The 12,653-nt window shown below is 45.5% G+C and overlaps 1 protein-coding gene and 1 non-coding gene across 2 annotated transcripts in view; both read left to right on the plus strand.

Moving 5' to 3' along the window:
* LOC124718766 (nascent polypeptide-associated complex subunit alpha, muscle-specific form-like) overlaps positions 1-12,653 on the plus strand; it is a 268,702-nt gene that overhangs the window by 232,189 nt on the left and 23,860 nt on the right. Inside the window, exons 5-7 of the mRNA XM_047244379.1 lie at positions 4,914-5,024; positions 7,268-7,532; positions 10,014-10,231. Of these exons, the coding sequence (XP_047100335.1) occupies positions 4,914-5,024; positions 7,268-7,532; positions 10,014-10,231 (594 nt within the window). The remainder of the gene's footprint in view (positions 1-4,913; positions 5,025-7,267; positions 7,533-10,013; positions 10,232-12,653) is intronic.
* On the plus strand, positions 8,511-8,583 carry Trnav-aac. Its single transcript has one exon. It is a non-coding gene; the product is annotated as a tRNA-Val (tRNA).

Below are 12,653 nucleotides of genomic sequence, written 5' to 3' on the forward strand. Positions count from 1 at the left end.
ATATGATGTGGAAATTCGACCATAAAATCTTGGTTTATCAGAAGCAGACTTACATTTCTTTAAGCCTACGAAAGATGGACAACATGGCCAGGTTCAAACGCTGCGAACAAGGTTGTAAGAGAGTGGCTGGCCTCTTCTGGTTCAGGTTTTTCAAAGAGCACTCTTATCCAGCATTGTCAAGAGCGTAACATGACAGATGGTGGTGGCAGTATCTTCCTGCAATCTTGCTCTACGTAACGGCGTATTGTGCTTTCCGTATCTCTTGTAGTTGGCATAGAAAAAAATGGAGTTATTAGTTTAGGAATGACCCTTGTACTTGTGATGTGGCGTAATTTATGAAATTCATTGTAACTAGTGCAGAATTATTCATAAGTACCTCTGGTGACGCGGGAAACAACTGCACAGGTACTGTGAGATATACAGGAAAATCGCACATATCAGTGGACAGAGCACCTCGCCACGATCTTAATTAAAAGTGCTCAGCGGGGACACGATTTCTGGTGCGGCAAACCATAGCAATTGCGAGCGATTCAGTGAAGTCGCTGACACTAATTGCCCAGAAAGGTGAGACAGCAGACCACTGGCTTGCCCATCTGCAGGCACGAGCTAGTTCAGTGCGACAATACGGAGTGGATAATTCGTATACACGTTCTGATACACCTGCCTGCTAGTGCAACTTACGATTCGAAATTTGGTGAGTTACTCTATCCATTGATACACATTATTCTTCTGTGCGTGTTGTACAGGGTGGAGCAAATAAAAGTGGCCCAAAGAACAGAGTTCCAGGATACGAAGAAACGTAGGAATTACATTTAGACTTGACGCTTACAATAGAACATCACTTTCAATATTTTTCGAAAAGAAACGTATACTGACCAAATCGTGCCTGCTTCCTCTTTTCATCCACAGTCTCAAAAAATGGCCTTTTTTCACTCTGCCGTCCACCGAGCCACCTCCATACCACTTTCAACAGAAAAGTTTAATGAGGAGATTAATTTATTTAAAACCATAGCAGTCAATAATGAATATACGCCTAACATAGTGGACGATATCTTCAAAAAGAAAACTGCAAGAACTACTACGCTCAACGTTTTTCTATTCCTTTCGTAGGACCCATTTCCTATCAGATTCAGCGCGTGCTTCGTAACAAATACAACTGCAATGTTGCCTACTCTACTAATAACAATCTGAAGAGAAACTTCATTCATAATTTGAAATCCATTCGCTCCCCTACCGAAAGTTCTGGCGTATATAAGATCATCTGTGATACCTGCTCCTCCTATTATATAGGGCAAACTGGATGTGTTTTCACCATCAGATATAAAAAACATCTTTTGAGAAAAAACGGCACCAGTCCCCTAAATTCATCCTTTTCCGTCGATGTCTTAATTACTGGACACGTGCCTAAAGCCATTGGCGATAGCAGTATTCTGTATACCGAAAAGAAGGGGCGTAGGTTAGATGTTTTAGAGAAATTGGAGATTTTCAAGCATATATGTCGTCATGATGGCCTCATTCTCAACGAACAGCTGCAGCTGCGAAATAAAAACTTTTTCGACTGTATAAAGCCGTTGCTTGATCTTTGATTCAGATTTCCTCATGCAGTTTACCGAAATGTTATTTTCCTGTTACGTCTTTGCTGTTTTCTTGTATGCCATAACTGACGTTTTTTTTACGTTGTACCTCCGTTTAAAGCAGGTAAATATGTACCTTCAATTTAGTATTATTAGTGCTTACGTTATGCCTGAATCAGCTGCATCACAATTTCATGTGTCTAATTTTGAATGTACAGTAGCCTAGTCGTTTCTGCGGCTACTAGATGGCGCTCGTAGCAACACCATGTTTACTTGCCCACACTTTCTAACGTGGGCACCTCACTTTTGTTGCAACCCGTGTTCACTCAGGTACGAGCAGCCCTTAGCGGCTCGCCATGTTATTTACGACTTTTCATGACGTTACCTTTCCGGCTTAGATTTTTTTTAGAATGTGACTTGTAAGTACTGCATCTCTTTGCAGTCAGTACATACTTTAGTTTATTAATGTCTTATATATCTATTATGTTTTAGAACAGTTGGTTTAATTCTGAAGACGACGCTCATAGTAGCATTGAAACCTGGTCAATTTTGACTTAATACTTGTGACCGAGGGCTTATTTGTTCTAATATAATTCTGACACGGTCACTGAACCTTAGCAGCTATGTTCAAAGTTTTACCATTAGGGTTGTCGCGATACACTTTAGACCCCACGCAAAGTAATCGCACGCTGACAGATCAGGTGACCTGGGTGGCCAGCTAGGGCGGCCACCAGAGTGACCTCTGTCAACAACTGCGTCAGTTGTGAAGATTGTGTAAATGTGCTCCAAGGTTCGGCCGGCTGTAAGGGCAGTTGCTCTGTCCTGTTGGAAGTAACTGTAGGTATTTTCCTCCTCCTTTAATGCTGCTACAAACGGTTTCAAAATGTTGCCAACGTAACGCGCCGAAGTCAGCGTCTGACGAAAGAAGATGGGACCAACAACGCGGCGTGCAGAGACTGCTCACTAAGCCCCAACCTAATCCTAAGGGACCAAACTGCTGAAGTCATCGATCCCTAGACTTACACACTGCTTCAGCTAACTTACGCTAAGAACAACACACACACCCATGCTCGAGGGAGGACTCGAACCTCAGGCGGAAGGGGCCGCGCAATCCATGGCATGGCGCCTCAAACCGTGCGGCCGCTTCGCGCGGCTCTGATCGTGCAATGGCGTTTCGTGGAAGTTATGCCGATTCTCCAGTTATGCAGATTGCCGAAAACCTGTGATTCTGTGAGTTGACATAACCACTCAGGTGAAACCAGACAGCCGGTCTGTGTGGCCGAGCGGTTCTAGGCGCTTCTGTGTGGAACCGCGCGACCGCTACGGTCGCAGGTTCGAATCCTGCCTCGGGCATGGATGTGTGTGATGTCCTTAAGTAGTTCTAAGTTCTAGGGGACTGATGACCTCATATGTTAAGTCCCATAGTGCTCAGACGCATTTTAACCTTCCTTTTTTTTTTTTTTTAACCAGATCCGTGTCCAAGTAATTCATTGTTATCTCAGTAAACAGCCACTTACGAAACTGGAGGCTCTGAGGAACGTCTGCTGATTTTAATGCATGAACAACAGACACTCGGTCGGGAAGCATATGCAGTTTCAGGTGGAGTATTCGTCCACATACTCCAAGTGTAATTCTAGTCTTGCAAAGAGCACCGAGTTGGTTTCGTTGGACTCTGAAGCTTTTTCAGGTGAATTGCAGCCACATTTTCTGGTGCGAGGGCACGTTTCGGAATGTGTTTTGAGTTGTGGAAAACAGATCCTGTCTGACGCCATTTTCTGACTAAGCCGTTGCGTGGCACTCTCTGCTGGAACTTAGACATCAATAAACTCCTCGGCAAACAACTGACCACACCGTTTCCGCGACTTTGCTGTCACGCAACTTTCCACAACGAACACCAACTGTTCCACTGTGTGTCCCATCGTCTCCTCTGCAGTGCTCCACTCACACTGACACAACCCGCACTATGCTCGGTACTGGTGTGGCTCACATGGCGGGCGTACATGTGGTGCGTGCTTTTCGGAGTGTAGCTAATGCATACATTAACCACACTCGTCCAGGCCACGTTTACCTGCCCCACCCTGTAGTTTCCGCACAGTCACCTTGAAACGTCCCCTTAGAAAAATTTATGAATGACTGTGCTGATAAACCTCTTACATTATTTTATTTTCAAACAGCTGAGCAGAACTGAACGTACTCAGACATTTCTCTCTTTACTTATTCTGATCAACACTAAACTGACACACAATATTTTTAGCATAACGCAGTCTGACTTTCAATAATCCCTACAAATGAATGGCCCTGACTAACAATAACCTATACCTTTCATGAATCACTAACCACACAAAAATCTTCGTTACTCGAAATACTGCAATACGGCGAGCGCCACTACTGCCAATAAAAGATTCAAAGTACTGAAGGGACTAACTACTGATAGGCATAGTCTAGGAAATGAAAGATTTTGATAGAGAACAAACAATGTATTTACCTTAATAATTTTCCAAAGTCATCATACATATATCAGTTCATGATATCCAATCTTACAAATTTACTCTTTCTGATGGAAATTCTGCCATTTCTCTCCCCACATCCACCACTGCTGGCGGCTCACCTGTAACTGCGCAACGCTACGCGTAGTTCACATCCAACTGCCCAACACTACAATGGCGAATATTCCAAGAATGCCAACCAGCCACAGACTGCACACAGCACAGCCAGTGATTTTCATAAAGACCGCTAGGTGACGTTACCAACATTAAAACCTAAACAGCCTACTTACAACCTTCTGAAACCGCTGAGGTACTTACTATACCATTCCAAAAATCGAGGACATTGTCTCCCGTCTCGCTGTAGGACAAGTGTTGAAAATCGACTTATCTCTAGTCCCAATTGGACGATGTCTCTCGAAAGATTGAAATTATCAGTGCACCATTTAGATGTATCCGTTTTGCATCGCCAGGGCCCCAGCTACCTTCCAGACTTAGTTGAAGTCTATATCTCAGAATATTTAGTTGGAAACGGAAAAGAGGCGGAGATAATTTCTATCTCCATTGTAACCACTAGTTCTTTGCAAGCTAATAACAAAGCTGTTAATAACATCTACCCGATTTCCACTCAGTTAGTGACAAAGCAGAATTTTTCATTAATTAACATCGCTGCTGTGTATTTGGTGTGGTGGCAGTGCTAACACTGAGAGTGTTCCTTCCAGCGGCGTCGTCCACGCCAGATCCGGAAGCGGCTCCAGCTCCAGCTCCAGTTCCAGAGGTGGGGGCGGGCTCGCCCTACTGGCAGCAGCTGCGCCTCACCGACGCCCCCGACCCGGCGGGCCAGCCGCCCCCGCAGTTCTCCGCCGCCGCCGAGGTGTCGGCCCAGCAGAAGGGCGCCCCTCCCGCGGCCGCCTTCCCCAAGAAGGACACCAGGCTCGCCAAGAAGGGCGCGCCCGACAAGACCGCGGTGAGCAGTTGTGCAGGACCCAGCATTCATCCCTGTGGCACACTTCATTTCGTTGTATTTGCAAAAGTCTTTTTCGTAAGTCTTCTGACAGATTTGATGTGACTCACCACGAATGCCTCTCTTGTGTCAACCTTTTCATGCAAGAGTGCTCCTTGCACCCAACGCCCTCCATCATTTGTTGGATATATTCCAAGCACATAATAACTGCCTCTTAATAAAACTGCCTCACAAGAAGCAATAAATACAATTCCCTTATCTTTTTATGAAACACAAGTACACCCTATCATCTCCATCTCATTTCACCTACCCTGCACATGCACACGTGCATATGTGTGTGTTTGTGTCATCACCACTCACTAACGCCACATCGTTTTTACTCTCAATCTGCAGGTAGTTTTACTCGTTTTGCTTCATCATCATCATCATCATCATCATCATTCTGCCAAAAGCCAGGGTTTCACATGGTAGTTTTCCAGGCTGTCCAGTCTTCTGCCATCCTCTTCAGGTCTGCATAATTTCCTCTTCCCTTTAAGTCGTCTATCATCTTGTATCTCCTTCTTCCTCTCAGTCTTCTCCCAAACCAATCCTTCCAAAGCATCTGGTAGCAAGCACTTCCTTCTCAATGAATATCCCAACCAGTTCTTTTTCCTTTCTTTTACAACCTTCAGCAGACATCTTCTCTCACCAACCCTTTCCAATGCTCTTTCATTACTCACTCTTTCCATCCAGCTCATTCTCTCCATTCTCCTCCAGACCCACATCTCAAATGCTTCTAAACTTTTTACATCCTCCCGTCTCAGCGTCCATGTTTCTACCCCATATAGTGCCACACTCCATTTGCCAAGCCTTTTCCTTAGAGCTTTATCTAATTTGCCACATAAGAGTCTCCTCTTTCTGTTGAATGCCTTCTTCGCTAGGGCAGTTCGAGTTTTCACCTCCTGGTGACATCTCAAGTCTTCAGTTATTGTGCTTCCAAGATATTTAAATGCACTTACTTGGCTAATGGTAAATTGTCCTACTTTAATACTGAACAGTCTTGTACTGATGATCATACTTTTTATGCCGCGCGGGATTAGCCGAGCGGTCTTAGGCGCTGCAGTCATGGACTGTGCGGCTGGTCCCGGCGGAGGTTCGAGTCCTCCCTCGGGCATGGGTGTGTGAGTTTCTCCTTAGGATAATTTAGGTTAAGTAGTGTGTAAGCTTAGGGACTGATGACCTTACCAGTTAAGTGCCATAAGATTTCACACACATTTGAATATTTTTGAATATACTTTTTGTTTTTGCTGTGTTTATTTGCATCCCATATTCCACACAAGCTTCATTCAGATCTTTCATAAATTTTAAATTTTGTTTTTGTGGGGGATACACAACCACAACGTGTAGTAGAACATGGTCTAAATAGGCTGTATTCTTTTCATTGCCAATTTCAACGGTGGGTCATTTTCAAGCACCTCACTTGAGCTTCCGCCTTAGAATACGAAATGAAGCTGGAAGCTTAAGAAATGTGCTTTAAAATGGCTAACAGTTGGAATTGGACAACTGGACGGATAATGAAAAGAATACAGCCTTCTTGGCCATGTTCTCATTGGGGAAAAAAAAAAAAAAAAAAAAAAAAAAAAAAAAAAAAAAAAAAAAAAAAAAGCTTTATCGATCGTCAAATAACAGTGACAAATCGACAAATCATCCCATTATTCCCCTAAGCCACGGTCCCACTGTTCTCTACAAAAAAAGAAAGTGTCATCATAGCTAGACACAAACACATGTGTAACTTCATTTCTCATAACCTCAAACGTTACACTGCCTCACAGAACAAACGAAATTGTTAAGTACCTCTACTCGACTTTAAAAAGTCTTCTGCAGCGGGGAAAATAGTTTACACCTGGATTGAAAAATCACGAAAACTACGTTTTTCACCTGTCTTTCTCTCACAGGGTTTTTAATACAATTCTGCTTGTATACATACTTTTCAAGGACAGACGGACAGTGCTGGCGATATCTATACTCCAATACATAACACAAAATTCAAAGTTCTCACTGTTCTTGTTACATCATTTCATCCACTTCTGTCCTAATCGTAACAATATAACTCGACAGGTCCATAAAAAATTTAGCTGTAACAATCTCTGCCAGAAAAATGCTATTGAACAGAGTAACAGGTGCTGTTAAGGCTACACGGAGAGACTTTCTTTCCTATTTTTCCACGTCCTTACCGTTTCCCTTTACTATCCACTTAACCCTTACAGTTTTTCTTACCTCTCCTCACCTCACCCTCGCGCCTCGTGCAGGGTCTGGACAAGGAGAAGCCGCTGCCACTGGACGCCCTCGCCGGCGAGAGCCGTCCAGCCACGGAGTCCCCAGAGACGCAGACGTCGCCGCCGCCGTCGCCGCCCCCGCTGCCCCCGGAGCTGGACCTGCCGCCTCTGCTGGACATGCCGCCGGTCCCCGCCATGTCCGACCACAACCAGTCGCTGACCGCGGGCTCCGAGCCTCCGGGTCCGGGTCGTAGCGGTGAGTCCAGCCCTGACGTCATCACTGTCCACACTTGCTGGTATCACATCACATCCACTGCTCAGTAAAGCCGTTCTCCAGTCCTCTGCTCCTCCATATTTACACTCCACCTTCTATTCGGTCATCATGCCGAGTGCCAACATTCTCTACAGAATGGTACCTGACTGAAGTACTTATCTGGTAAATCCATTTACCTCATATCTTATTCTATGGTCCAATGTTGCAGCAATCCTCACTGACTCATGCACTGCGTTGTCCACCCCTATTTGTGTACAAATGCGTTCCACAGAATATACACACAGAGTCCTGGGTCAGTAACCTGTGACCAACTTATTGTTAATCCACGGCTGCCGATAGGTAATCCAATAAACAGGTTTCTAAAGTGGCCTGTTGTTTGCCTTCCTGAACGATTCCTGTCAGCAACTTCAATTAAATGCATGCACGAGATGACTTTTGCCGTGTCCCAAATGTTGCCCTATTGAGCACCTCCAATGTGAGTTACAAACTTGAAGACACCCTCTGTACACTGATAAGCCTCCTTTTCTGGAAGTGACGTACGTAATTTAAGTGGAGTCGTCTTCTGAAACCCCGTACGTACCTACGAATAAGCCTCCATCTAGCCGTGACCCTGGTTCCCACGTTGATATTTATACAACATTGCATCAACTCTAAGCCCAGACGTCGTACCGCTAACGAAGGGATTGCCTTTGGTGACATCTTTTGCAATAACGACTGCGCGAATCGACGGTACCTCATAAGGAAAGAAAGAGCAGCAGATGCTGCTGAGGACTCTCCCGCGAGCATTTCCGATGACTTCTTGAGCTCTTATTCGTCATGGCATTCAGGTAGTCAACGGCGCTGTCGATTGTTGCACACGAATGCGAAATACCTGCATTGTGCGTTTCCGCAAAGTGATTTTTATGCCACAATGGCGATCTTCCTACAAGTTGTATCAGACGTGGAGGGCAGAGCGTAGCAGTTTCCGTGGGGTAGCGGTTATAACGTCTGCCCAACACGCAGAAGGTCCCCGGTTCGATTCCGGGCGGAAACACGTTTTCGTCGCGCTCAGCAAGACACTTGCTACGATCTTGCAGTTGAAGTTGATGCAATGTTGTTTAAATGTCAACGTGGGAACCAGGGTCACGGCTAGATAGAGGGTTATTCGTAGGTACCTCCCGGGTTTCAGAAGACGACTCCACTTAAATTACGTGCGTCACTTCCAGAAAAGGAGGCATATCAGTGTACAGAGGGTGTCTTCAAGTTTGTAACTCACATTAGAGGTGCTCAATAGGGCAACATTTGGGACACGACAAAAGTCATCTCGTGCATGCATTTAATTGAAGTTGACACGAATCGTTCAGGAAGGGAAACAACAGGCCACATTAGAAATCTGTTTATTGGATTGCCTATCTGCAGTCGTCGATTAATTCGATGCGGCAATATGGAGTGGGTGATTTCTTTACATAAGTGGCGATCAACCTGGTCTCTGCTGCCCACTACTGGGCGTTGCAGCTTTCATGGTGGGCGACAGGCGATTGGGACTTCAAAAATATTTTCATTAGGTTTTCACAAAATTTTGAGATCATGTATTCCGAAGATAATTACACTGACGGAAAAAAAGATCACAGTACCAAAAAACAATTAATGTAATTAAATTTCGGGAATTCATTTGTCTAGGTAACATATTTCAGTAGAAATAATTCAAAAGCCAAGATCACTTAAATGCTGTTTACTGGATAACCGGTTTCAACACACTAAAAGTGCCATCATCGGATCTGAATGTAGCTTAACATTTATAAACCATTTGGATATAACGATACATGAGGCAGACCAGGCCGTTGTGGCCGAGCGGTTCTATTCGCTTGCCGGCACGGTAGCTCAGCGCGTTCGGTCAGAGGGCTGCGTGCTCTCTGTAAGAAAAAAACTGAGTCAAGGCATCAGCGATCAACTTGAACGACTATCTTGTGACGTCCGCCCAGACCAAACGCAACGAACTATATCGAACAAAATAGGATGAAAAGTGGCGGTGGCACTTAGTTCCTTTTTTTAGTTCCATTTCCCTAAGGGGCTTTAAAATAAGAGAATAAAAAAAAAGAGTAGCTCAGTTGGTAGAGCACTTCCTCGCGAAAGGCAAAGGTCCCGAGTTCGAGTCTCGGTCCGGCACACAGTTTTAATCTGCCAGGAAGTTTCATATCAGCGCACACTCCGCTGCAGAGTGAAAATCTCATTCTGCATTTTCACATGGTTTTATAGTAGTGGATCTTTGGTATTTACGTCTTCACCGCGGTATCGTTCACTTCATATGATCTAAGATCGGGTAGTACATTTATCTCACTACAAACAGTTTTATTACGCAGTGTATTCTTTGTAATCCAGCCTGTATGTATTGTTATTTGTAATGCTCCTATACCCGTTCCTTGTGGTCCCGCAGAAATTACCTTTACATGTGTGGACGAAGAGTGTTTGGCCGCGTGTGTACAGGGAGGCGACGGATACCCCCGGAGAACGGCCACCCACTGCTGCACTCGGACCTGCCGGCCATCCACTGGACGGAGAGGGCAGAGCCGGGGGCCGCGGCTCACGACGAGGGAGACGACGAGGGGGCGGACCACGAGGTGCTGACGTCGACGCCGCACGCGGAGCTGCCGCCCGAGAGCATCAGCAAGGACGCCATCAGCAAGGGCGCGCCCAGGAAGAAGGTCAGCACTCCTGTCCAGCTGACAGTACGCCCTCCATCTCCTCCTAAACTCCGTCCGAACAGACCATGAAGGCCCAACGGTACCGTGTCGTCCTCAGCCCACAGGCGTCACTGGATGCGAATATGGAGGAGCAAGTGGTCAGCACACAGCTCAGTTTACGAGGCCGGAGCCGCTACTTCTCAGTCAACTTGCTCGTCAGTTTGCCTCACAATGGCTGAGTGCGCCCCGCCTGCCAACAGCGCTCGGCAGACCAGGTGCTCACCCATCCGAGTGCTAGCCCAGCCCGACAGCGCTTTCGTCGATGATCTGACGGGAACCGGTGTTACCACTGCGGCAAGGGCGCTGGCGCCTCCATCTTCTCCTGGGGGTGACTATTTGGCTGTACCTGCGTACATACTCTGTCTGGCTCCGTACTGTCAGTGCGGCTGACTGCCATACCAAGGACACGGGTTCAGTCCCTGGTACTACCTATGGGAGGACTCAGCCTCGTGATCCCAACTGGGGAGCTACTTGAACGAGAAGTGGGGCACCAGTTCTACTAAACCCATAATTCCCCGGGAGAGCTGTTTGGTAACACCCGCCCTTCCATACCCCTCCGCATAACGCTATTGCTAGAGGATGCCCCGATTGACCCATAAGGAGGGTCTGCAGCGAATTGACGCATGGTGCAGGGAATGGCAATTGAATCTCAATGTAGACAAGTGTAATGTGCTGCAAATACATGGAAAGAAAGATCCCTTATCATTTAGCTACAATATAGCAGGTCAGCAACTGGAAGCAGTTAATTCCATAAATTATCTGGGAGTACGCATTAGGAGTGATTTAAAATGTAATGATCATATAAAGTTGATCGTCGGTAAAGCAGATGCCAGACAGAGATTCATTGGAAGAATCCTAAGGAAATGCAGTCCGAAAACAAAGGAAGTAGGTTACAGTACGCTTGTTCGCCCACTGCTTGAATACTGCTGAGCAGTGTGGGATCCGTACCAGATAGGATTGATAGAAGAGATAGAGAAGATCCAACGGAGAGCAGCGCACTTCGTTACAGGATCATTTAGTAATCGCGAAAGCGTTACGGAGATGATAGATAAACTCCAGTGGAAGACTCTGCAGGAGAGACGCTTAGTAGCTCGGTACGGGCTTTTGTTGAAGTTTCGAGAACATACCTTCACCGAGGAGTCAAGCAGTATATTGCACCCTCCTACGTATATCTCGCGAAGAGACCATGAGGATAAAATCAGAGAGATTAGAGCCCACACAGAAGCATACCGACAATCCTTCTTTCCACGAACAATACGAGACTGGAACAGAAGGGAGCACCGATAGAGGTACTGAACGTACCCTCCGCCACACAGCGTCAGGTGGCTTGCGGAGTATGGATGTAGATGTAGAAGTAGATGTAGAAAATGGCGATGCTTACTGTTACACCCAGCCTGTTCCCTGTGCATAATACTTCGTTACGAAGCTACTGTTAAATTTCTAAAGCTTGTTGTAGGTTTCTGTTACGAATTTGCCTTTAAAAAATTCTAGTTTTGTAATTGCATTATATTTTATGGAATATTTGGGATATGCAATTTGGCCCCGGTTCCTGTTCGTGACAGTAGAAGTATATGCTAGTTTTATCGTTATGAACTAATTTTGTTTTGGGCTATACCCTCTCGACAATTACTGGCTCTCTTTTACTTTTAGTCATTCTGGGTAAACTTTTCTAAATTTTTTACTGGCACGCTTATGTACCATCTAACTCGTGTCCTGGTGCATAGTGTCTCTAGACTATTAGTTAGGAAGATTTCTGTTTGGGTGCTCTATTGTATAACTTGTTCTTTTTCTTTAATTTCTTATTGTTTTTCAGCGTTTCGACTCCGTTCAATGTCAGTTACGCTCCTCTGCTAAATTTCTTCGTCATGTTTCTAAATCTTTTTTACTTAATTGTACAAGTTCGCATACTTGAGCCCCATGGCTTTGTTACTGGGCAGGCTACTGTACTAATATTTATACACTTTTTTCCTGTTTAAATGTTTGCAGCTCGCCTATGAGAATTTCTTACTCTATACTGCAATGATTTTTCATCAGTGACTTTGTACGTGCATTTGCCGCCACGTATTGTCGATTATTTTCACTAGCGCCACCACTCGCATCTCATTGTACCACTGTTGTGTATACATTGTGTGAGTGCGGATGGGCCACCAGAAGCTTCTTGCAGGGTCATGTTTAGTTTACAGGCATCTTTAATGGTTCATATGGCTCTGAGAACTATGGAACTTAACGGCTGAGGTCATCAGTCCCCTAGAACTTAGAACTACTTAAACCTAACTAACCTAAGGACATCACACACATCCATGCCCGAGACAGGATTCGAACCTGCGACCGTAGCGGTCGCGCGGTTCCAGACTGTAGCGCCTAGAGCCGTTCGGCCACTCCG

The sequence above is a fragment of the Schistocerca piceifrons genome, chromosome 10 (assembly GCF_021461385.2).
Source record: "Schistocerca piceifrons isolate TAMUIC-IGC-003096 chromosome 10, iqSchPice1.1, whole genome shotgun sequence".
NCBI lineage: Eukaryota > Metazoa > Arthropoda > Insecta > Orthoptera > Acrididae > Schistocerca > Schistocerca piceifrons.